Source organism: Myotis daubentonii, chromosome 11 (assembly GCF_963259705.1).
Source record: "Myotis daubentonii chromosome 11, mMyoDau2.1, whole genome shotgun sequence".
NCBI classification, from domain to species: domain Eukaryota; kingdom Metazoa; phylum Chordata; class Mammalia; order Chiroptera; family Vespertilionidae; genus Myotis; species Myotis daubentonii.
The window spans coordinates 81,766,847-81,787,877 of NC_081850.1; the positions used below are offsets into that span (position 1 = coordinate 81,766,847).

The 21,031-nt window shown below is 68.1% G+C and overlaps 3 protein-coding genes across 7 annotated transcripts in view; 2 read left to right on the forward strand and 1 right to left on the reverse strand.

Annotated features, from left to right (window-relative positions):
* The first annotated feature begins 999 nt into the window (after positions 1-999).
* On the forward strand, positions 1,000-4,878 carry ENTPD8 (ectonucleoside triphosphate diphosphohydrolase 8). 3 transcript variants are annotated; one of them, XM_059658579.1, is made up of 10 exons: positions 1,005-1,154; positions 1,507-1,651; positions 1,862-1,979; positions 2,537-2,687; positions 2,815-2,974; positions 3,060-3,290; positions 3,372-3,635; positions 3,799-3,909; positions 4,086-4,220; positions 4,308-4,878. In XM_059658579.1, the coding sequence occupies exons 2-10, from the start codon at positions 1,526-1,528 to the stop codon at positions 4,497-4,499; spliced, it is 1,488 nt and encodes a 495-aa protein (XP_059514562.1). In that variant the 5' UTR covers positions 1,005-1,154; positions 1,507-1,525; the 3' UTR covers positions 4,500-4,878. The 3 variants fall into 3 exon arrangements, with proteins under 3 accessions (XP_059514564.1, XP_059514562.1, XP_059514563.1); XM_059658581.1 differs by lacking the exon at positions 1,507-1,651 and having other exon boundaries at positions 1,000-1,154; positions 1,862-1,972; positions 2,478-2,687; XM_059658580.1 differs by lacking the exon at positions 1,005-1,154 and having other exon boundaries at positions 1,510-1,651; positions 1,862-1,972; positions 2,478-2,687.
* Positions 4,879-5,032: 154 nt separating this feature from the next.
* On the reverse strand, positions 5,033-14,503 carry NOXA1 (NADPH oxidase activator 1). Of its 3 annotated transcripts, none has more exons than XM_059658583.1 (14): positions 14,019-14,501; positions 11,334-11,416; positions 10,582-10,690; positions 9,650-9,784; positions 9,302-9,409; positions 8,620-8,682; positions 8,315-8,358; positions 6,945-7,077; positions 6,370-6,409; positions 6,143-6,201; positions 5,810-5,964; positions 5,491-5,602; positions 5,277-5,391; positions 5,034-5,191 (listed from the first exon to the last, which is right to left on the reverse strand). In XM_059658583.1, the coding sequence occupies exons 1-14, from the start codon at positions 14,193-14,195 to the stop codon at positions 5,106-5,108; spliced, it is 1,419 nt and encodes a 472-aa protein (XP_059514566.1). In that variant the 5' UTR covers positions 14,196-14,501; the 3' UTR covers positions 5,034-5,105. The 3 variants fall into 3 exon arrangements, with proteins under 3 accessions (XP_059514567.1, XP_059514566.1, XP_059514565.1); XM_059658582.1 differs by having other exon boundaries at positions 6,370-6,463; XM_059658584.1 differs by lacking the exon at positions 8,620-8,682 and having other exon boundaries at positions 5,033-5,191; positions 6,370-6,463; positions 14,019-14,503.
* Positions 14,504-14,616: 113 nt separating this feature from the next.
* Positions 14,617-21,031, forward strand: part of EXD3 (exonuclease 3'-5' domain containing 3) — a 44,648-nt gene continuing 38,233 nt past the window's right edge. Inside the window, 2 exon segments of the mRNA XM_059658578.1 lie at positions 14,617-14,775; positions 19,599-19,711. Of these exon segments, the coding sequence (XP_059514561.1) occupies positions 19,651-19,711 (61 nt within the window). The 5' untranslated portion in view covers positions 14,617-14,775; positions 19,599-19,650.

The following is a 21,031-nucleotide window of genomic DNA, read 5'->3' on the forward strand; positions in this document are numbered from 1 at the left end:
ACCTGCTTGGGTCCCAGAACAGGGAGGGCAGAGGGGGGACCCCCAGGGGGACAACCTGGGCGCAGGTGGCTGGGGAGAGCCTGGGGGGGCGGTGTGACTGGCAGGGGCCTGGACTTGGCTTCAGAAGCCTCAGCCGCTGGTCTGCAAGCTCGGGGGGTGGGGGTGGGGCTGGCGCAGGGCTCCGGCTTCCAGGCTTGTCACCCGCCTGCAGATGCAGGTGGGGAGGCTGTGACTAACGGGGTGGGGAGGGGACAGGCAGGGCCGCAGCCACAGGTGCCTGAGGGACAGCCGTCCAGCTTCCTCCTGCTGCCGCCAGCCCAGGTGAGGGGCCCACCAGTCCTGGGGGTGTCCGGAGGGACTGTCCTGGTCTGAGGGGGGCTTACCAGTCCTAGGAGGGTGCTGACCGTCCTGGGGGCTCTCCTGACTCTGGGGAGTCGGCCCATTCTCTTTGCCCGCCCACTGGGGGCTCAATGCCGTATCCCCTGGAGATGGGGTGTGACATGGCGTCCTGGGTCCTGGGCTCTGACCTGTCACCTGCTTGTCTCTGAGCCGTGGCCAGGCCTGGCCTCGCTGCAGCCCAAGCAGCACCTGCTGCCTCTGGGCCTCTGTCTTCCCCCCTCAAAGTGGCATCAGAGCCACACAGCGGACAGCCCCCCAGCTGTCAGCACCCCTTCAGGGCTGGTCAGGACTGCGGCTGGAGAGGACGGAGGCAGCCTGCCTCCCTGCTCCCTCCTCCCCCTTCCCTGCTCCCTGCTCCCTGCTGGCACAGCCTGAACGGAGCACACCGCACTAGCCGTGTCTGCCTTCCTGGGGGAATAGATGATACAATACAGAATCACGGGGACCCCACAGTGCTGCGGACTCTGAGATCAGGTTTCCCCGGCAGCGGTGCCAGCTGGCTCGAGGCTCTGGGTGACCCTGGTGAGCAGCAGCTGAGGCCCTGCCCTCGGGGTCAGCCAGGCCGCTGCCGGGGTGTGGTGGCGTCAGGGGCCGGAATAAAACCTTTCAGCTCAGACTGCAGAAGCTGAGGCTGGGTTTCCCACACAAACCCGGTCTCTGCTAACTGCCCCTCAGGTCCTGTAGTGGAGACACGCTTCCCGGGACGCGGCGACCTCGTTTGTCCATCGGGGTGCAGGTCACCTGTGCCTTTCCGGGTAGGCCTGACCTCAGGGCCCAGGGAGGAACCCCGCCTGGGAGAGGCCTGGGGGCGGCCCTGAGAGGAGGCAGGAGGTTGGGAGGTGGGGTCCTGGGAGGGCTCCACAGGGCCAGCTGCCAGGACAACGGGGAGGGGCAGGCGGGTGGCCCTGGCCTGCCATGTGGCCTTACAAAGGCGCTGTGGGACTCCCAGTGCAGACCCGGCCTCCGGGGCCCGGCTCCCACCCCCTCCAGCGCCTGTCGCTCCCTGGGCTCCCGAGACGTGGCCTTCGGGCGCCCACTGGCCCAGCGGGGTGGGCAGAACCCCAGGAGGGCGAGTGGTGGAGTCTGACCACTGCCGCCCACCCCCAGGTCCAGCCCTGCCCCCAGCATGAAGCTGACGGGCAAGACACAGGTGCTCACGGCCCTGCTGGGCGCCACGGCAGCCCTGGCCGTCACCGCGCTGGTGCTCACCCTGGTTGAGGCCATCAACGTCCTCCTGCCCACAGACACCAAGGTGCGCCCGCAGGGCAGGGGCGGGGCTGAGGGGTGCACCTGCTGGGCAGGGGCGGGGCTGAGGGGTGCACCTGCTGGGCAGGGGCGGGGCTGAGGGGTGCACCTGCTGGGCAGGGGCGGGGCCCAGGTGTGCCCACAGGGCAGGGGGCAGGGCCGGGGTGTGTGGGGGTGGGGGTCCCCCCACACCCTCCTGGCCCTGTGTCACTCCCAGTTTGGGATCGTGTTCGATGCGGGGTCCTCCCACACGTCCCTCTTTGTGTACCGGTGGCCGGCGGACAAGGAGAACGACACCGGTGTGGTCAGCCAAGCCCTGGCCTGCCAGGTGAAAGGTCAGCGGCCGCTCGGTCCGAGGGGGCGGTGTTGGGAGCTGCCCCCTCCCCCGAGGCTGGACCTCCCAGCCGGTGGAGGGCTGGGAGCTGGCCTAGGCTGGTCTCTGTCCCTCAGCAAGTCGGCAAATTACCCTCAAGGAAAGGGGCTCCGAGGGGTTGGGGGAGTGGCCCCCGGAGGCCCAGCTGGTCTGTGGGTGCTGGGCCGGAGCCTGCAATTGCCCCCCGGGGTCTGGACAGGTCCCGCCTGAGCCCTTCCTGCCTCTCCAGCCTCGGGGGTCCCAGCCCCCCAGCCTCTGCCCCGGCCCCTGTGTGGCTTCCTCCCGGTCTGCAGGCCCCTCCCTTCCTGCATAAGGACCCCGTCACTGGAGGTGGGGCCCCCAGGGTGACCTCACCTAATTAATCTGCAAAGACCCCTTTCCCCAACGAGGCCGCATGGAAGGTGCTGGCAGCGGGGAGGATGTGGACATGCCTTTTGGGGACCACTGTCCACCCCCACAGGCCCTTTCAGCCCAGCCAGCCTTCGGGGCCTGGAGCCTGGGCCTGGGATGCCGTTTCAGGGCCGGGGATCTCCTCCTACGCCAGCGACCCTGCGCAGGCTGGCGAGAGCCTGCGGGGCTGCCTGGAGGAGGCGCTGGCCGTGGTCCCGGAGGCGCAGCAGCAGCGGACGCCGGTGTTCCTGGGGGCCACGGCCGGCATGAGGCTGCTCAGGTGAGGAGGGCCGGGTGGAGCCGCACTTGTCGCCGGGAGGGGGGGCCGGAGCCGAGTGCTCAGCGCCCTGGGCGGGGGACGGGCGGGCAGGGCCGCCCGCCAGCTTCGCCCCGTCCGCTCTGCGCAGCCAGAAGAACAGCTCCCAGGCCGAGCACATCTTTGCAGCGGTCGCCCAAGTCCTGGGCCGGGCTCCCCTGGCCTTCTGGGGCGCCGAGCTCCTGTCGGGGCAGGATGAAGGCGCCTTGGGCTGGATCACCATTAACTACGTCCTGGGCCGGCTAGTCAAGGTGCCCCGGGCGGCCTGGTGGGGGCGGGAGGGGCCGGGCTGGCCTGCGTGGCCGGTCCTGGAACCTGGTGCCCGTCTGTGCTCAGTACTCCTTCTCCGGAGAGTGGATCCGGCCCCCGGAGGGGACGCTGGTGGGCGCCCTGGACATGGGCGGGGCCTCCACCCAGATCACCTTCGTGCCCCGAGGCCCCATTCGGGACGAGAGCACCCAGGCCTCCTTCCGCCTCTACGGCTTCGAGCACCGCGTCTACACCCACAGCTACCTCTGCTTCGGCCGCGACCAGATGCTGAAGAGGCTGCTGGCCAGGCTGGTGCAGGTGGGCTCTCGGGGAGCTGGGGGGGCCCAAGGGGGGCCTGCCCCAGGCTGGCGCTCACGGCCGTCTCCTGCCCCCCTGCAGAGCAGCCCGGCCCCCCGTGTCCGTCACCCGTGCTACCACAGTGGCTACGTGGACTCGCTGTCCCTGGCCCCGCTGTACGAGTCGCCGTGTGTCCAGGCCGCGCCTCCCCCGGACTTCCCCCCGAGCCTGCCTGTGGAGGGGACTGGGAACCCCGGGGCCTGCGTCTCGGCCATCCGGGAGCTTTTCAACTTCCCCAGCTGCCACGGCCGAGAGGACTGCGCCTTCAACGGCGTCTACCAGCCCCCCGTGCGGGGCCAGTTCTATGTGAGCGCTCGGGTCCCAGCCCCGGGGCCTGGTGCCAGGTGGGCCCGGCTGAGCCCTGGGCAGGCGGACAGGCGGGCTCCTGGGGACTGGGTGTGGGGTCGGGGGCACCTGGCCTGCCCGGCGACGCCCCATTGCAGACACCCCCATCTCCCCCCCCCCCCAGGCCTTCTCTAACTTCTACCACACCTTCCACTTCCTGAACCTCACGGCCGGGCAGCCGCTGGCCACGGTCAACGCCACCGTCTGGGAGTTCTGCCAGAAGCCCTGGAGGCTGGTGGGTGGGCCCGGACGCCTCGCTGAGCAGGGACTCGGGGACCCACCCGGACAGGACAGGGTGGCCAGTGGGTTTGGAGGAGCCGTGGGAGGGAGGACACCCCTGGGCCTCAGGTGGAACCAGCCCCTCGGGCCTGGGAGGTGTGGCCTCACCTGGCTCCTCACCGTCCCGCCCAGGTGGAGGCGGCCTGGCCCGAGCAGCAGCCGTGGCTGCGGGACCACTGCGCCTCCGGCCTCTACATCCTCACGCTCCTGCTCGAGGGCTATGGGTTCAGCGAGGAGACCTGGCCCAGCATTGCGTTCCGCAAGCAGGTGGCTGCCCCCAGGCCCGGGAGGGCGGCTGGAAGGGTGGGGGCCGCACGGCCCTGACCGCAGCCCTGACTGCCTGTGTGCCCGCAGGCTGGGGGCGCCGACATCGTCTGGACGCTGGGCTACATGCTGAACCTGACCAACATGATCCCCGCCGAGGCGCCCGTCCAGTGGCGGGCAGAGAGCCACGCCGTCTGGGTGGCCAGCGTCGTGTTTGCGGCGCTGACCCTCGCGGCCATTCTCACGGTGGCCGCGGTCCAGCTCCTCTGGCCCCGGGACTGAGCACAGCCTCCTGGGGCTGGGGAGGCCCAGCGCCCACAGCCCCGAGCCGCCCGGCCGGGACCCCCAGGCGCCTGCCCGCAGTCCCCCGCGGGGCTCGTCTGTGGGCTCTGACCCGAGTTACTCTGGCCAAGGAGGCCGTGCTGGGGCCCCCATCCTGGCCGCGGGACGCTGGGCTGTGTGACTGCGGCGTAGGGGGATGTGGGCCAGGTGCAGCCCAAAGGGGCCTGACTCCCTGGGAGGGGCAGGTGGGGGGCCAGGGTGCCCGGAGTCAGCAGAGCCTCGGGGGGGCAGGGGAGGCCCAGCCTGGAGCCCCGTGTTACCGGCCCGCACCCGCAGAATCGGTCACACCTTGGCGGGAGCACTGCTTTTATTAAAACCCTCTCGCCACAGGACTTCTCAGGGCTGGTCTTGCAGGCGGGGGGAGGGGGTTCGGGGGAGGGGGGCAGGGCAGTTGGCGGGTGGGGGGCGGGGGATAGGGCAGTTGGCGGGTGGGGGGCGGGGGACAGGGCAGTTGGCGGGTGGGGGGCGGGGGGCAGGGCAGTTGGCGGGTGGGGGGCGGGGGCGGGGGGCAGGGCAGTTGGCGGGTGGGGGGCAGCAGCCGGCTCCTCAGCGCGGGCCCGCGGGGACCACGAAGCTCTTGGGGAAGATGCCGATGCGGCCGTCGCAGTGGCCCTCCAGCCAGGCCTGGTCCACTGCAAGGGTCCGGCGTGAGCCACGTCCACGCACGGACCCCGGGCGCCCGTGGCCCAGAAGGGGACGGAGGGCGCTGCTGCCTACCCTCACACAGCACGTCCACGGTGTCCCCCGGCTGCAGGCCCAGGTCCGCGGGCCCCTGGGCGGAGTAGCTGTGCTGGGCCACCACCTGGTAGAGGACAGGCCGGCCGCCCGCTGCCTGCGGCGGAGGGGACACTGCAGGGCTGCGGGCACCAGAGGGCCTGGGGCCGCCCCCTCCCCGAGCCTCCCCACCAGGCCCAGCCCAGCCCAGGCTCACCCGGCACTGCAGCCGCAGCCCTTCAGGGCCCAAGGCCGCCTCCTGCTGGGCCCCCCGCAGGCCCTCCTCGGGGAGGGGGACCCAGCGCCCGCTGTCACCCGGCTCTTGGTAACTGCAAAGAGACCCGTCAGAGCGGCCGCCATGGCGCCCGCTGTGCAGGGAGGGCTGGGGGAGGCTGCTGGCCTCCGACATCACAGCCTCTGCTGGGCCAGCCTCCTCCAGCTGGGCCCTGGCTCCCTCCCTGGTCCCTCCCTGGTCCTCCCTGGGTCCCTCTCTGAGTCCCAGGCGGGGAGACGCCCAGCTGAGCCCCCCAGGCCACCTGAGCTGCCCATGCTGGGCCTGGAGAGGGAGGGCCTGGCCCAGCAGGGCCCTCAGGCGGGACAGGTCTGCTCCGCGGGGGGCCTGCAGGGCCAGGGTGAAGGCGCACTGCACCGTGACGGTCACCCAGGACTCGGGGTCCCCGGCGGCCACGCCCTGGGGTCAGACAGAAAGGTCGGGTGGGATTTGGATGGGGGCTGAGGGCAGGGGCTGAGGGTGGGAGGCTGGGCCTATGGGACTGGGAGGCTAAGTCAGCCGGGGTCCCCGGGGCCATTCAGAGGGACAGGGCCTGGGCTCGGGGCCCCCACGTCCCTGGGGAGTTGGGACCTCTTACCCCAGCACCTGTGGGGCCCTCAGAAGGTTCAGGGTCCGGCCCCCCGGGCGCCAGCGGCCCTGCAGAGGGGACAGAGCAGGGACTCAGGCGCCCGAGAGGGGAACGTTTCGGAGGAACTGCCAGAACCACCGGGAGGCCCGAGGCCACCAGCTTCCTCCTTGCTCCCGGCTCCCCAGTGCCTGCTCCCCCCACAGTGCTGCCCCCCCACCCCCCACAGGACACCTTACCTAGAGGAACCTGCTTGCCAAGTTGGTCCGCGCGGGGCCTCTGCAAGGGAAGCCAGGGCTCTGCTGGGCCGGGGGTGGGGGCCAGGGCAGGGGCCTGAGGAGGGGGCTAGGGGTGGGGGCCAGGATAGGACTGACGGGTGGGGGGCCAGGGGCCGGTGGGAACAGCAGTGAATGGAGTGGAGGGCCCTTGATAAACCGAATGTGAAATTGAACGGCTCCTCTGTGCGGCAGGACCCCCGACCCTGGTGCTGCCGGTGGGCACACTCAGGGCGCCCTGCCCGTGAAGCCACGGCCCTCCCTCCTCAGCCTCGCCCAGCACCTGGGCGCCCCGTGGCCAGGAGGGGAGGCCGGTGCTGGGGCCGTGACTGAGGCGGGAGACCCACAGCAGGACGTGAGGCCGGCAGGCCAGGCTCTGGGGACCGCCAGGCCCCGTGCATGGAGAGCACCAGCCGCTGTCCCCCTGGCTGGTCCCCCAGCAGACACGGAGCTGCCTGCCCAGCAGTGGCCACCAGTCCCCACGCTCAGCCCGGGGGCCCTTCAGTACTGCGCCCTGCCACCCCGCTGGGCTCACTCACCTGCTCGTCAGAGGTGCCGGGCGCACAGGGGCCGGCCCGCCCGGCCTGGTCAGGCCCAGCCTCCAGGTCTGCATGGGAGGGCGTCTTGGGGTCCACGGGGGTGTCGGCTCTGCAGGCGCCTGTGTCGAGGGCCCTGGGGGGAGGGAACCCCAGTCTCAGCGCTCACTTCTCCATGACGCAGCCCCCCCCCCCCCGGCTGCCCCCTCGGTCCAGGGCTCTGCAAAAGGTGGGCCCGGGGGAGCCCCAGCACCGAGGAGGGAGCAGTGTGGGCCCACACCCTGTGCAACCATGGGCACCACCAGCCGGACGGCCCTCCCTCCAAGGCTGGGGGGGGGGCTGACCTCACCCACAGCCCAGCCTGTGCCCCTTCCCGGAGCCTCACTCTGACCCTCCACGCAGCCTGGAGCCCCTCGAGGCCCGAGAGGTGGTCCCATGGGGGCAGGACGGGCTCAGGCAGAGGGAACCTGGGCCTTTGACACATGGGACACGGGAAGGGCTGATGGGACACGGGAAGAGCTGATGGGACACGGGTAGGGCTGATGGGACACGGGAAGGGCTGATGGGACATGGGTAAGGCTGATGGGACACGGGAAGAGCTGATGGGACACGGGAAGGGTTGATGGGACATGGGTAGGGCTGATGGGACACGGGAAGAGCTGATGGGACACGGGTAGGGCTGATGGGACACGGGTAGGGCTGATGGGACACGGGTAAGGCTGATGGGACACGGGAAGGGCTAATGGGACACGGGAAGGGCTGATGGGACATGGGTAGGGCTGATGGGACACGGGAAGAGCTGATGGGACACGGGTAGGGCTGATGGGACACGGGAAGGGCTGATGGGACACGGGAAGAGCTGATGGGACACGGGTAGGGCTGATGGGACACAGGAAGGGCTGATGGGACACGGGAAGAGCTGATGGGACACGGGTAGGGCTGATGGGACACGGGAAGGGCTGATGGGACACGGGAAGAGCTGATGGGACACGGGTAGGGCTGATGGGACACGGGAAGGGCTGATGGGACACAGGAAGAGCTGATGGGACACGGGTAGGGCTGATGGGACACGGGTAGGGCTGATGGGACACGGGAAGAGCTGATGGGACACGGGTAGGGCTGATGGGACACGGGTAGGGCTGATGGGACACGGGAAGGGCTGATGGGACACGGGAAGGGCTGATGGGACACGGGTAGGGCTGATGGGACACGGGAAGGGCTCATGGGACACGGGAAGGACTGTGGGGACTGGCCCTGGGGCTCCGGCCAGTTCCGATCTGAGAGAGGACAGGACGGGAGTGGCCATGCTGGTGCCCGGGGCTCCTTCTGGCCCGACAGGAGAGGAAGCTCGCAGGGGAGGCACCCCTTCCTACCTTGGGCCAGCCTGGGGCCTGGCTCCACCATCCTCACCCTGAACCTGTGGGCACAGGGTGGCATCCGGCTCAGCACAGACCCCGGGGGAGTGCCAGGCCAGGCAGCTGGCAGGGCTCCCCCAGCAGGACTGGGATGCACAGACTGTCGCATAGGAGGGGACGGCCACCCCCAACTTCCCATTAGAGGAAAGTTGGGGAGCCCGGGGAGGGCTCAGAGCAGGTGGCATCTCCCTCCCTCGGCAGGAGAGAGCTGCCACCCTCTGACCCCAAACCCCGAGGCGGGGGCTGGGGAGGTGCCCACCCACCTGAGGCCGCTGAGGCCAGACGCCCTGGTTTCGGGCCTCGAGCGCAGGAGAGGCCACCACCACCTGGGGAGGGACGGCAGGGGGGTGCCGGTCAGGGGCACCAGCCGCACCCCAGGGCCTGTGATGTCCACTCCCAGCCCTGGCTGCCTGCCCACACCCCAAGTCTCCACCTGCGGGGCGGGGCTGCCCTGGCCCTCGGCCTCCCGGCCACGCGGGGCTGGCCTGTGCCGGTCACTAAGCTATTTCTAGTACAACTTTGAAAGCATCCTTGCTTCTTAGGAAGTCTACTGTGAAGACGGAGTCTAATTGGACTCACTTCCCCGGTGCACCTGCCCGCGGGGACCAGCTGCTCCGTGTCCTGTGAGGCGGTGCTGCCGCCCGACCCGGCCCGACCCGGCGGGCACCCTGTGGCCAGGCCAGCCTGCTCGGCCTCCCTGGGCCCTCGGCTCTGAGGACACGGTGAGGCGGGAGCACCTGGGTCCCAGGCACGTGAGCCATTTGGAGACACGCCCCCAGCCCTGCGCCCACTCTCCACCCATCAAGGCCTTTCCAGGGACACGCTCAGACCCCGTGTGTCCCCGTGAGCACAGCCGGGTGCTCAGGACACCCTGTGAGCCGCCCCTCCCGCCCTCCCGCGCTGGGCCAGGAGACCTGGGGCCCCGGCAGCGGGAAGAGCCCCTACCTTGGCCTTGCCCAGGAAGTCCACACGCTCCAGGTGCTCCAGGTGCCGCCGGGGGGGCCGGAAGACCTCGCCCCTGGGGACCAGCCGGGGCTGCAGGGGAGCCTGTTTCTGGGGGCGTGGGCCACGCAGACGTGTCTGAGCAGGAGGGTCTCCCCACATCCACGCCGCGCCCCCGCCCAGCCCCGCCACACCCAGCCGCCTCCCTCGGAAGCGGCTTCGTCTCCGATGGCTGGTCCGAGGCGTCTGCACGTGTGTGAGCCCCAGGCTGCAGCTCTGAGCCCCGGAAGCCGATCTGGGTCGGTTCGGGAGCCAGCGGAGGGCCGGCCGGCTCTCCTCACCGACCCTCACCTGCACTTGAGCCAGGGCGACGCGCAGGTCCCCGCGGGCCCCGTCGGGCCCCGTGGCGGCGGCTGCCTCGAGGCTGCGGGTGGCCTCGGCCCAGAGCCCCAGTGCGCACTGCGCGGTCGCCGCGTTGAACAGCACCTGGGGGCCAGGTGAACGGTGGGGCGCAGCCAGGCCCCGCCCCGGTCCCACCCCAGGTCAGCCCTTCGCGCCCCAGCCAAGCCCTGGTCTTGCTCCAGGCCCGTCCCCAGTCCCACGGCAGGGTCCCCCCTGGTCCAGCCGCCACACTCCCGGCCACAGCGCCAGGGCCTCCCGGTGCCTGGTTCAGTGGTGGTCGCTCCCGGACCCACCTCCCATCCCTGGGGCATCCTCTGGCCTGTCTCACCCCCGTTCTGCGCCCGGCGGGACCCCTCATGGCCCCTTCCTCCCTGCACTGCACCCCGCGGGTCTGGGGTGCTGCCTTCTCGGCCCGTCCCCTCCCCCCATGGGAAAGGGCTTTTGACGGACACATGGGATTGGGGTAAGGCCTGCAGTGACACGACCCTCCTAGAGCCGCTTCCACCCCTGGGTCCCGCACCAGGGCCTGCTGGGAGCTACCTGCACTGCTCAGTGCCCTGGGCCGGGGACACAGGTGGGCTGTGGGCCCGCACCTGACGGGCCTTTCCCACGATCCCCAGAGGCTCCGAGGCCCCATGTTGCTGGACATGCTGGGGGTGCTGTGGGCACGGGGGTGTGTGCCTCCCGATGCCCCTCTCCCCCAGGGCCCCAGCCTCCTTGGGGTAGAAGAGTGACCAGCGGGGACTGGGGGGCCCCTGGCCAGAGGGAGCCTCTGTGCACATAGCCCCCCCCCGTGACAGTAACAGACAGGGGGGCCCCCTGAGTGGCCACCTGCCATGGACAGCGTCCAGAGGCCTGGCCGGCCCCGCCCTCACGCTTACCTCCCAGGCCTGCAGCTTGAAGCGCAGGCCCAGCTGCGTGTAGTCGATGGCGGCGTTCCCCCTCAGCTGGGCCAGGGCCTGCTGGAAGTCCGCCAGGGCCTCCTGGGACCTGCAGGAGCCGGGGCCGCGGCTTTAGGGGGCAGCCCTGCCCAGCCTGCCCCGCCCAGGCTCCAGGGACACCTGCTGGGGCCGTGGCGGTCACTCAGGTCCCAACGAAGGGCTCAATGCTCAGATGTGGCTGCATCTCGAATGTTGGGTGGTGCCCAGCTCTGAATTCTGGGCATCTCGCTCCCATGCCTGGGGCCCGTCTGTACCCCAGACCGTCTCTCGAACCCCAGCTGTGCCCTGGGCATTTCCCTCCTGCTTCTCAGGCCCCCCTTCCCGGTAGAGCCCCACTGAGAGCTCCCTTCCCCCACCAACCCCCGGCCCCCAGGAGGCTCCAGCTGAGTGTGGGGCCATCTGTGGGGCTCATCTCGGGAAGGGCCACAGTGGGACAGCCTGGTGAGCAGCGAGGACCCCAGGCACCCGTGGACAGATCCCTCCAGCCCTGCCTCAGCTTCCACAGGCCCTGCTGCAGCGACAGAGCAAGGGGGGGGGGGCGCCCTCCATGGCGCTGTGTGCGCCTCACAGCGACTAGAGACTGTGGCTCTGGCCTGCACCCTGCCCCGTCCAGTCCCGGGGGTGACCCTGGGAGGGGCGGAGGCAGGCGCACAAGGGGCCTTCAGAGGAGGAACCCGGAGCCCTGCGCTCACCTCCCCACCTGGAGGCGGGCCACTCCGCGCTGGAAGAAGCCAACAGCCAGGCAGGCGTCCTTGGTCACTGCCTGGTCAAATGCCTGGGAAGAAAAATGCCCGTGGAATGCCAAGGTCTGTAACCCACCACCCCGTGTCCCAGACCCCGGCCGGGCGCATGACCAGTGACGGGCCAAGGAATTCCATCCGCCCTGGGACAGCCGCCTGCAGGGACGGCCCCTGCACCAGCCAGGGGCCCTCGGAGCTCTCGCCTGGGCGCACAGGGCATTCAGGCCCCTTCGCTGCCACAGCCTCAACCCCACCCCACCCTGAGCTCCCCAGATGCCTTTCCAGGGCTCAGAGCACAGTGAGGTCCTGCCGCACCATGTTGTTTGCCAGGAGGACCAGGGGAGCCGACCGGAGGCGCACTGATGAGTCACCTCGGGATGCAGTTATGCAAGACTTTTGTCTTGTGGAAACCCTATTTTTGGGAGCTCACACGCAATGACACACTTATCTAGTGGAATCAGAAAGAACACACAGCTCTTCCCTAAACCACACTCGGGAGTGACGTCATCTGTTCCTGAGGAGGACGGAGGCCGAGGGTCAGGGTCCTGCTCTCGCAGCTGTGGGGGGAGGGGGAGGGGCCTGTAGGCTGAACCTGACCCAGGTGGGAGGTGCACAGAGGCTGTGCGGGCGCGCAGGGCAGTGACGTCTTTTGTTTGTTCGCTGTCCCACCCGGGAGCCGCCAGACCCAGGCTCCTGTGGAGCCCACACACAGGGTGCGGCCCCGCGCGCCCCCTCACCGGGCTGCTCCCCAAAGCAGTTACTAATGGTAGCTGTCCTGTCTTTTTTTACTTTAAAAATATATATATATATATATTTGTGTTGATTTCAGAGAGGAAGGGAGAGGGAGAGAGAAACATCAATGAAGAGAGAGAATCACGGAGCGGCTGCCTCCTGCACGCCCCACACTGGGGATGGAGCCCGCAACCTGGGCCTGTGCTCCTGGTTCATGGGTCGGCGCTCAGCCCCTGAGCCCCCGCGGCAGGGCTGCCTGGTTGTTTTTTTAAATCTCTGTACGGTGGGGCCTTGACTTACGAGTGTCCCTCGGCCGATTTTTTGCATTGAGTTGACAGAGTAATTTGAGAGCTTGTTTGGAGGGTCTAGCAGGGGAGCGCAGCTACTTGTATGCCCTTGACCGAAGACTGGTCCTCTCCTGGGGGGGGGGGGTCGTCCTCTTCGACCGAGCGCGCAGCTTCGGGGGGACGGGGGGGAGACGCACATGGATCGGTGAGGGAGGAGGGGGACACCCGCCTAGCCAGCCAGATCAGCCGAATCAACCCTGGCGATCAGTGGGGTGACAGATGTCGCAGCCAGATCGCCCTCGCAGCATCCAGACAGAGTAATTTGAGTTAACGAGTTCGTTAATGAGCTCCGTCTCTGAACGAATTAAACTCGTCAGTCAAGGCCCCACTGTATTAGTAATGAGTCCCATGGACTGCTACCTGAGGTTACTGACCTCAGACAACACTCGGCTCCTCCTCTGAGCCAGGGGAGCCTCGAACACGCAGACACCTCCGCCACACCTGCGTCCCTCTCTAGTTAAACCGCAGTTTAGGCGGGTGTGATGACTGGACTCCTGTGACCTGGTTTGCTGCTGAACTACCTGGTGTCCAGTGATCAGATTCCCTTCCGTGGACAACATTTAACGGGAAGGGTCACCGAGAGCTGTGGGTCCGTATGCAAGGCCAGACAGGGCGGAGGGTCCCCGGTGCACTTTGCCCAGTCCCGCCGCTGGAGGAGTTTGGGAGGCCCTGACCTGGATGTCTTTATAATATATATATTTTATGGATTGCAGAGAGGAAGGGAGAGGGAGAGAGGGACAGAAACATCAATGATGAGAGAGAATCATGGGTCAGCTGCCTCCTGCACGCCCCACACTGGGGATGGAGCCCGCAACCCAGGCCTGTGGCCTGACAGGGAATGGAACCGTGACCTCCTGGTTCTTAGGTCAACGTTCAACCACGGAGCCACGCCCTGCCGGCTGGGCATACACTCTTTTTTCATTTTCACCGACAGAAATTGGGGTACAGCCTCGTTGCTGGATGAGCTTTAAAGCCTTTGAAGGGCAGAGAGTTGCTCTGTGCTGCCCCCTGGGTAAAGCCAGGTGTGTGCGCCGTTGTGCACCCCTGAGTTCTTGGTTGTTTGCGGGGGCAGGTTGGGAGACAGGTGGGCACTCACATCTGGGGTTTGGGCAAAGAACCGTCTCCTACCACAAGCATCTGCTGAAACCCCAGACTTTACATCTGCGGGACAGGTGTGTCCCTTCTCAGCGGGATCCAGCCGCCAGCTTGTTTCCCGGTATGTGAGCACGTCGCCGGGAGCACCTGAGCAGGTGTTGGCCCTGGCACTGGGTCAGCGCACAGGGGAGGCGCGGAGGAACCTGACCCTCGTGCTGGCCCTGACTCAGCTCCGGGGGGGAGAGGGTCCCCGCCCACCGGCTCCCGCCCGCCTCAGGTGTCCACGGGGGCAGAACACTGACTGGATGTCTCCAGGTGACCCCGGGAGGAAGGGCGGGGCCCTGCAGCGGGGTCTTTATCACTTGGCTGTGCACCCGGAGCGGTAAGGCCCCGGTGTCGGTGTCCCGGAGCGGCCTCCCCCAGAGGTGGAGTCTCCGCGACCAACCCGGGCGCCCTGGCTCACCCGCAGCGCGGCCTCCGGGTCCCCGGCCAGCAGGTGCACGCAGCCCACGTTGAAGCACATCTTGGCGGGCGGCTCCGGGAAGCCCGAGAAGAGGCGCAGCGCGCAGCCCCAGTCCCCGCGCTCCACGGCCTCCACGCCCCGCTGCCAGTCTCGCACCTGGTCCCCGAGCGAGGGCATGGCGGCGTCGGCACCTGTCTCGCCGCCGCGGAAGTCCCTGCTTCCGGGTAGGAGCGCGGCAGGTGGCGGGTGGGGTCCAGGGAAGGGTCCGGGGAGATGACCGCAGAGCAGGGAAGTCTGGGTCCGGAGATGGGGTCGGGCTGTGGGGTCCCCCCGAGGCGGGTCGGGGGGTCAGGGGAGACGGACTGACTGTTGGGCACGTGCCCGGGGGCAGGATGTCCGTGAGAGCCAGGTGCGCCACGCCACCTGCTCTCCTAGGCGCCCCCCGGGGCAGGAAGGCCCCGCCCCTTCCCGCATGACCACGCCCCCACGACCCTGCTCTGCCCACGCCCCGCCCAGTAGTCCGGCCCCACTGGGAAATGGCCCCGCCCTTTGTATGGCAGCCCCGCCCCTCCATGGCCTGACCACGCCCCCTCAGGACTTCCGCCAAAACGCTCCAAGCGCTCGCGCCGCCGCTTCAGCCCGGATCCTGGGACCCGCCCGGCTGCGTGGCCTGGGTGCTCCAGGGAAAGCCGTCCGGGTCCTTCGCTACCGCTGCTGCCGGGGCTGAGCCAAGGTTCCGGGCGGGCCCCGAGTTCAGGTGAGCGCCCCCCGGGGTGCGCGCAGAGGCGGCCGGGCTGGGCCTCGGGGCAGCGGGTGGGCAGGGCCTCGGCCCAGCACCCTCAGGGGCCGAGCTGTCGCCGCCACCCGCCCGGCCGGGCCGAGTCTGACGGGCGCGAAGTCCAGGTCTTTGCGCTCCGGAGCCGAGTTGCGCCTGGAGCGCGTCCTGGCCTCGGGCCACCGGCCGGCGCTGCGGTGGGCACCCGGGGGGACCCAGAGGCGGGTCACCACTGGGCGGGGGGCCGGGGAAAGCAGGGTGCAGCGCCCCGGCCACACTTCTGGGTCTGCCTCTCAGGAGCCCACGGCCCTCGTCCCCGCCTCCCAGGGCCCCCATCCTCCCCCGAGGTGGGGTCTTGGCGAGCGGGCCAAACCCAGCCTCCTCCGGCCTCGGGGCGGGTTGTCCCCAGATGGGCCCTGGGGCCCCGAAGGCGGAAGTCCTGCCACAAAGACGGGTTTGCTTGGGGGCCGCAGCGAATGGCTGCCCGGGCAGGCAGGCTGCGTACACCGAGCCCGTCTCACGAGACAGGGAAGGAGGAAGTGGGAGCGGCGGGGCGGCGAACGTCCGCGGGGCGGAGAGGCGGAGTGCGGGGCGGAGCGCAGGGCGGGGAGGCGGAATGCGGGGCGGGAGCGCGGAGCGGAGAGGCGGAGTGCGGGGCGGGAGCGCGGAGCGGGGAGGCGGAGTGCGGGGCGGGAGGCGGAATGCGGGGCGGGAGCGCGGAGCGGGGAGGCGGAGTGCGGGGCGGGAGCGCGGAGCGGGGAGGCGGAGTGCGGGGCGGAGCGCAGTGCGGGGAGGCGGAGCGGGAGCGCGGGGCGGGGAGGCGGAGTGCGGAGAGGCGGAGTGCGGGGAGGCGGAGTGCGGAGCGGGGAGGCGGAGTGCGGGGCGGAGCGCAGAGCGGGGAGGCGGGGCGGGAGCGCGGGGCGGGGAGGCGGAGAGCGGGGAGGCGGAGTGCGGGGCGGAGCGCAGAGCGGGGAGGCGGGGCGGGAGCGCGGGGCGGGGAGGCGGAGTGCGGGGAGGCGGAGTGCGGGGCGGAGCGCAGGGCGGAGCGCAGGGCGGGGAGCGCGGGGCGGGAGCGCGGGGCGCGGGGCCGGTCCTGCATCGCACAGCGCCCCCTGCTGGCCCCGAAGGCGGCTTCCTTCCTGCGCTTCCCGAAGCCCAGGAGGGTCCAGGATCAGGACCGCCCCGCGCGGAGCGAGACCTCGCTTTTATTTTTTATTTATTATTATTTTTTAAAATATATTTCTTTATTGATTTTAGAGAGGAAGGGAGAGAGAGATAGAAACATCAATGATGAGAGAATCATTGATCGGCTGCCTCCTGCACGCCCCCTACTGGAGGTGGAGCCCGCAACCCAGGCCTGTGCCCTGAGCCGGAATCGAACCCGGGACCCCTCCGTCCGCAGTCCGACGCTCTGTCCACGGAACCAAACCCTCCCTGGCGAGATGCGTTGAGCTTTAGGAATTCGCTCAGGCCGTGGTGGGCCGGCAAGTCCCGAACCCGCCGGCGGGTCCCAGGCCGGGCCGGGCCGAGCTGGTGCTGCAGCTCCCTCTTCCCAGGACCCTCCACGTGGCCCTCGGGAGCAGCACAGGCTAGCAGTTCGGAGGAGCTCCTGCAGCAGATCCGCGGGCGGGCGACGAAGGAGGGGACCTCCCTTTGGGAAAAGGGAGGAGGCTGGGGAGGCGGTGGCCACAGTCCGTGCGGAAGGGAGAGCTCGGGAAGGTGGTTTCTCGCTGGCCCAGGTGCCGGCCGGGGTCCCGCTGGTGGACCTGCCGGGTGGCCTCTCTGGGTCTGTAACTGACACGGGGGTTGAGCGCCCCCTGCCGGCCTCGCATCCGTTTTAAGTGACTGCGCCCAGCATGCCAGCGGCCTGGGTCGCCTGTGAACTGACCCCATGGAAACCTGGGGCCTGGCCAGCTTCCTGTGGCGGCCCCTGGCAAGTCCAAGTCATCCTCCCTGTGAGGTCAGAGGGCCCCAGAGATGGGGCGGCCCAGCCATTAGGGACCGTGGGGTCGGGCTGCCCTCTCCGTGCCCAGCGCGGTGCCGAGTCCCCCAGGAGAGGCCAGGCGGGATATGGACAGACAGGTGGGCTCATGGGAGACCCGGATGGAGAGCAGCCGTGATGGGGTGAGCAGCACCTGGACAACAGATGGGCCCCCAGCTCCCGGCCGCTGCCAACTCGGGACCCTGGAGGGTGGGGGTCTGGGGAAGGGGGATGGGGAAGTGGGGGCTGGCCTGGGGACTGTATGGGGTGCGGTACTCGGGGGTTGTGGGGGGGGGCAGTGGCTCCGTGTGGGCCCTGCTGTGGCTGGTGCCCTGGAACGTGTGGGGAAGGCGTGGCACCTGTCCAGGCGGCAAGCAGCCGGTCTGACTGCCCACATGGGGCGCTGCCCTGACCGCATGTCTCTAGGAGAGAGTGAAAGGGAATCGGGGTGCCGTGGGAGGAACGGGCCAAGCCTTGGTTCTCTCCCCTGTGTGTGGCCAGCAGCCCCCTCCTGCTCTCACAGAGGGTCGGAGAAAAGGGGCACCTGGCTGCTGGGCCCCCCACCTCCCCAGGGCCCGAACAGCTAGCATGGGGCAGCACTGCCACTTTCAGGAGAAGGAACCATGGGTGTCCAGGTCCCCTGTTATGGTTGAACCGTGTCGACCCCCAAATTCATCTTGAAGCCGTGACTCCCAGTGGCCATATTTGGAGATGGGGCTTTTATTTGTTTACTAGAGGCCCGGTGCACGAAATTAGTGCATTTGGGGGGGTCCTCAGCCCAGGTTGCGAGAGGGCACAGGCCAGGCCGAGGGACCCCACTGGTGCACAATTGGGGCCAGGGAGGGACGCGGGAGGTTGGCCAGCCAGGGAGGGACTGTGGGAGGGCTCCAGGGCGTGTCCGGCCTGTCTCCCTCAGTCCTGATTGGCTGGACCCCAGCAGCAAGCTAACCTACTGGTCAGAGCGTCTGCCCCCTGGTGGTCAGTGCACATTATAGCGACTGGTCGACTGGTCAACTCTCTGCCCCCTGGTGGTCAGTTCACGTCATAGCAAGCAGTTGAGCGGAGTCAGCATATCATTAGCATATTATGCTTTGATTGGTTGAATGGACGACCAGATGACTGGACACTTAGCATATTAGGCTTTTATTATATAGGATTTTTAAAATATATTTTCGTTGATTTTAGAGAGGAAGGGAGAGAGATAGAGATAGAAACATCAGTGATGAGAGAATCATGGATTGGCTGCCTCCTTCATGCCCCCCACTGGGGATCAAGCCCACAGCCCGGGCACATGCCCTTGACCAGAATTGAACCCGGGATCCTTCAGTCCACAGGCCGACGCTCTACCCACTGAGCCACACCGGCTTGGGCTGGAGACAGGGGTTTTTAAAGAGGCGATTTAGGTAAAATGAGGTTCTCTGTAACTGGTGACCTCATGAGAGGAGGAGAGGAGGACCGTGAGGACACGGGAGAGGACAGCCTGTCCACAGACCTGCCACCTCCTCTGCGGCAGGACGCAGTGCGCCGGGCCCAGGTCAGGGGGCGTGGCTGGCAGGTCACCCCAGGCCCCCCGCGGGCCCTGCCCCGCTCGCAGGAAGCAGGGCCGCGTGTTGCTTGATGCCCGCAATCAGTGCCCGAACTCTGTTTTCCGGTTGATGTGTTTGCACTGGGAGGGCTGGCCGGCACCGGCGCTCCACATGGCCAGAGCGGACGGTGCAGGGAAGAGGCGTCGGGTGGTCCCCACGCGGCTCAGCTGTGAGCAGGGTTTGCAGGACTGTCTTCGCAGGCCCGCCGCATGCCTGGTGCCGGGAGCCCACTGCTCTGCCGCCGCCTCCAGGAGCTGCGGTGCGTGGGCCCACAGCGAGCTCTTACCTCTAAGCTGGCCAGTCAGACAGGAAACCCAAGAAATGGCCAAACTGTATGTTCCTTAGGAATATGGACATGCCCGGCCAGTGTGGCTCAGTGGTTGAGCGATGTCCTGTGAACCAGAAGGTCAGGGTTCAATTCCCAGTCAGGGCGCATGCCTGGATGGCAGGCTCCATCCCCAGTGGGGGGCGTGCAGGAGGCAGCCGATCCATGATCCTCTCTCATCACTGATGTCTCTCTCTCCCTCTTCTTTACTCTCTGAGATCAATAAAAACGTATTAAAAAAAGAGAAATATGGACACAAAGATCCACAGAGACAGCCGAGGAGCCCCTGGGAGCGGCCTCCAGGTGGGCTGTCTCCGACGCCTGGGTCAGGCCGGCCTGGACCTGCAGGCGGCCACGTGTGGTCCTGTGATACCCACAGCCGCCTGTGAGCAGGAAGTCTTTATTTTTTAAAAAATATATTTTATTGATTTTTTACAGAGAGGAAGGGAGAGGGATAGAGAGTCAGAAACATCGATGAGAGAGAAACATCGATCAGCTGCCTCCTGCACACCCCCCACTGGGGATGTGCCCGCAACCCAGGTACATGCCCCCTTGGCCAGAATCGAACCCGGGACCTTTCAGTCCGCAGGCCGACGCTCTATCCACTGAGCCACACCGACCAGAGCATAGCAAGAAGTCTTTACAAGGCCTCGAGAAAACAGGCTCAAGGAGGAAAAATAGGGTGCTCCCCGCAAATGCCGGGGCGCGTCCAGCGTCAAATGCGCATCGGCGGGAACCTGGTGGCCACCTGCGCCGGGTCCAGCCTGGGCGAGCCGCGGGGGCTCGTGGGTTCTCGCTGCAGGTCCACCCGGGGTCCCCGGCCCCTGAGATAGGGAGGTGGCCCTGCGTGCCTGCGTCGGGATCCCTCCGCCTCCCCGGGTGGGACCCAGGCCTGATTGTCCCTCTCCTCTAGTCCCGCCTTCCTCAGGCTGCCTGCGCCTCCCTGTGCCGGCCCCGCCCTGAGGATGGACCCCGGACACCCCCCCGCTCCCGCTGGTGCAGACCCCGCTGGTGACCCTGCTCCTGGTGAGTGCTGTTGTGGGGGGGGCTGTGTCCCCACAGTCCTCAGTCCAGCTGGGCTGCGTTTGGCGGGGGGAGGGGTGCGGGGTGCGCGCTGGGGCGTGTGTCGGGGGAGTGACACGGGTCTGTGAGTGTGGTGTGTGCTGTGGTGCACGTGCATGGCATGATCCACGTGTGGGATGCATGTGCGTGTGCAGAGCGGGGGTCCTGGGCCGGGGTACACGGGGTACGGGTGCTGGCCCCTGTCTGTGCTGAGCAGCTGGCGGTGAGGCTCCCCGTTGCTGATGAAGCAGGACAACGGGCTCAGGTGGGGTGGACCAGGGCCGCGGCGGCAGAGCAGTGGGCTCCCGGCGGGCGGCCTCTCAGAAACAGCCCGCGGGTGGGAGTGCGGGCGCGAGACTCGCGGGGCTCACACCTTGGCCCTTTCCCGGGTGGACGGCCCGGGCTGGGCCCCTCGGCGCCGTGGGGAGGGTGGATGGCCAGTCCCGGACTGACAGCCACTGTGACGAACACAGGTGTCCGGTGCCCCCGGGTGCTCAGGCCGCCGGTGGACACACCCTGTGGTCTGGGCAGCCCGGGTCAGCGTTGGGACTGGGTCCTGCTGGGCCGACGGCCGCGCCAGGCCGGGGTAGGAGCCTTTGAGATCCTGAGCCGAGAGCCGCCACCTGCCCCGGGGTGTGCCTGCGCCGGCTGCTCGGTGGGGCTCGGGGTGGCTCCGTGGAGACCGCCCGCTGCTGGAGGCCAGGTGTCTGCCAACCAGCTCTCAGTCCAGCCCACCCGGGACTCCCTGCCCCCGCTCCACCCACTTGGTGTCCCATTTCTCAGCCCGGCTGCGCGATGAAGTAACCGGGTCTGTATAGACAGTAACTTGGCAGCTGGGTTTTTCTGGAACGTGTCTGTGTCTCACAGGGAAGTGGGTCTGCCCTGCCCCTCCCCATGGGGTCAGAGACCCTGCAGGCAGCCCCACAACTGTCGAGGTCTGGGGGTGCTGAGGATGGTGGGCAGGTCCCTTGCCTGGCCCTGCTGCCTGCCCCTCCTGGGGGGGAGGGTGCTGTTGGGCGTGGCCTGGCCCTGCTGCCCCTCCTGGGGGGGGCGGGTACTGTCGGGCGTGGCCTGAGAGGCCCCAAACACAGGCACAACCAGCGAGTAGTTAGTGTCACACCATGTGGAGCCCTGTCAGTCTAGCGCAGCGGTTCTCAACCTGTGGGTCGCGACCCCTTTGGGGTTCGGGGTCACCTAAGACCATCGGAAAACACATCTATAATTACATATTGTTTTTGTGGTTCATCACTATGCTTTAATTATGTCCAATTTGTCACAATGGAA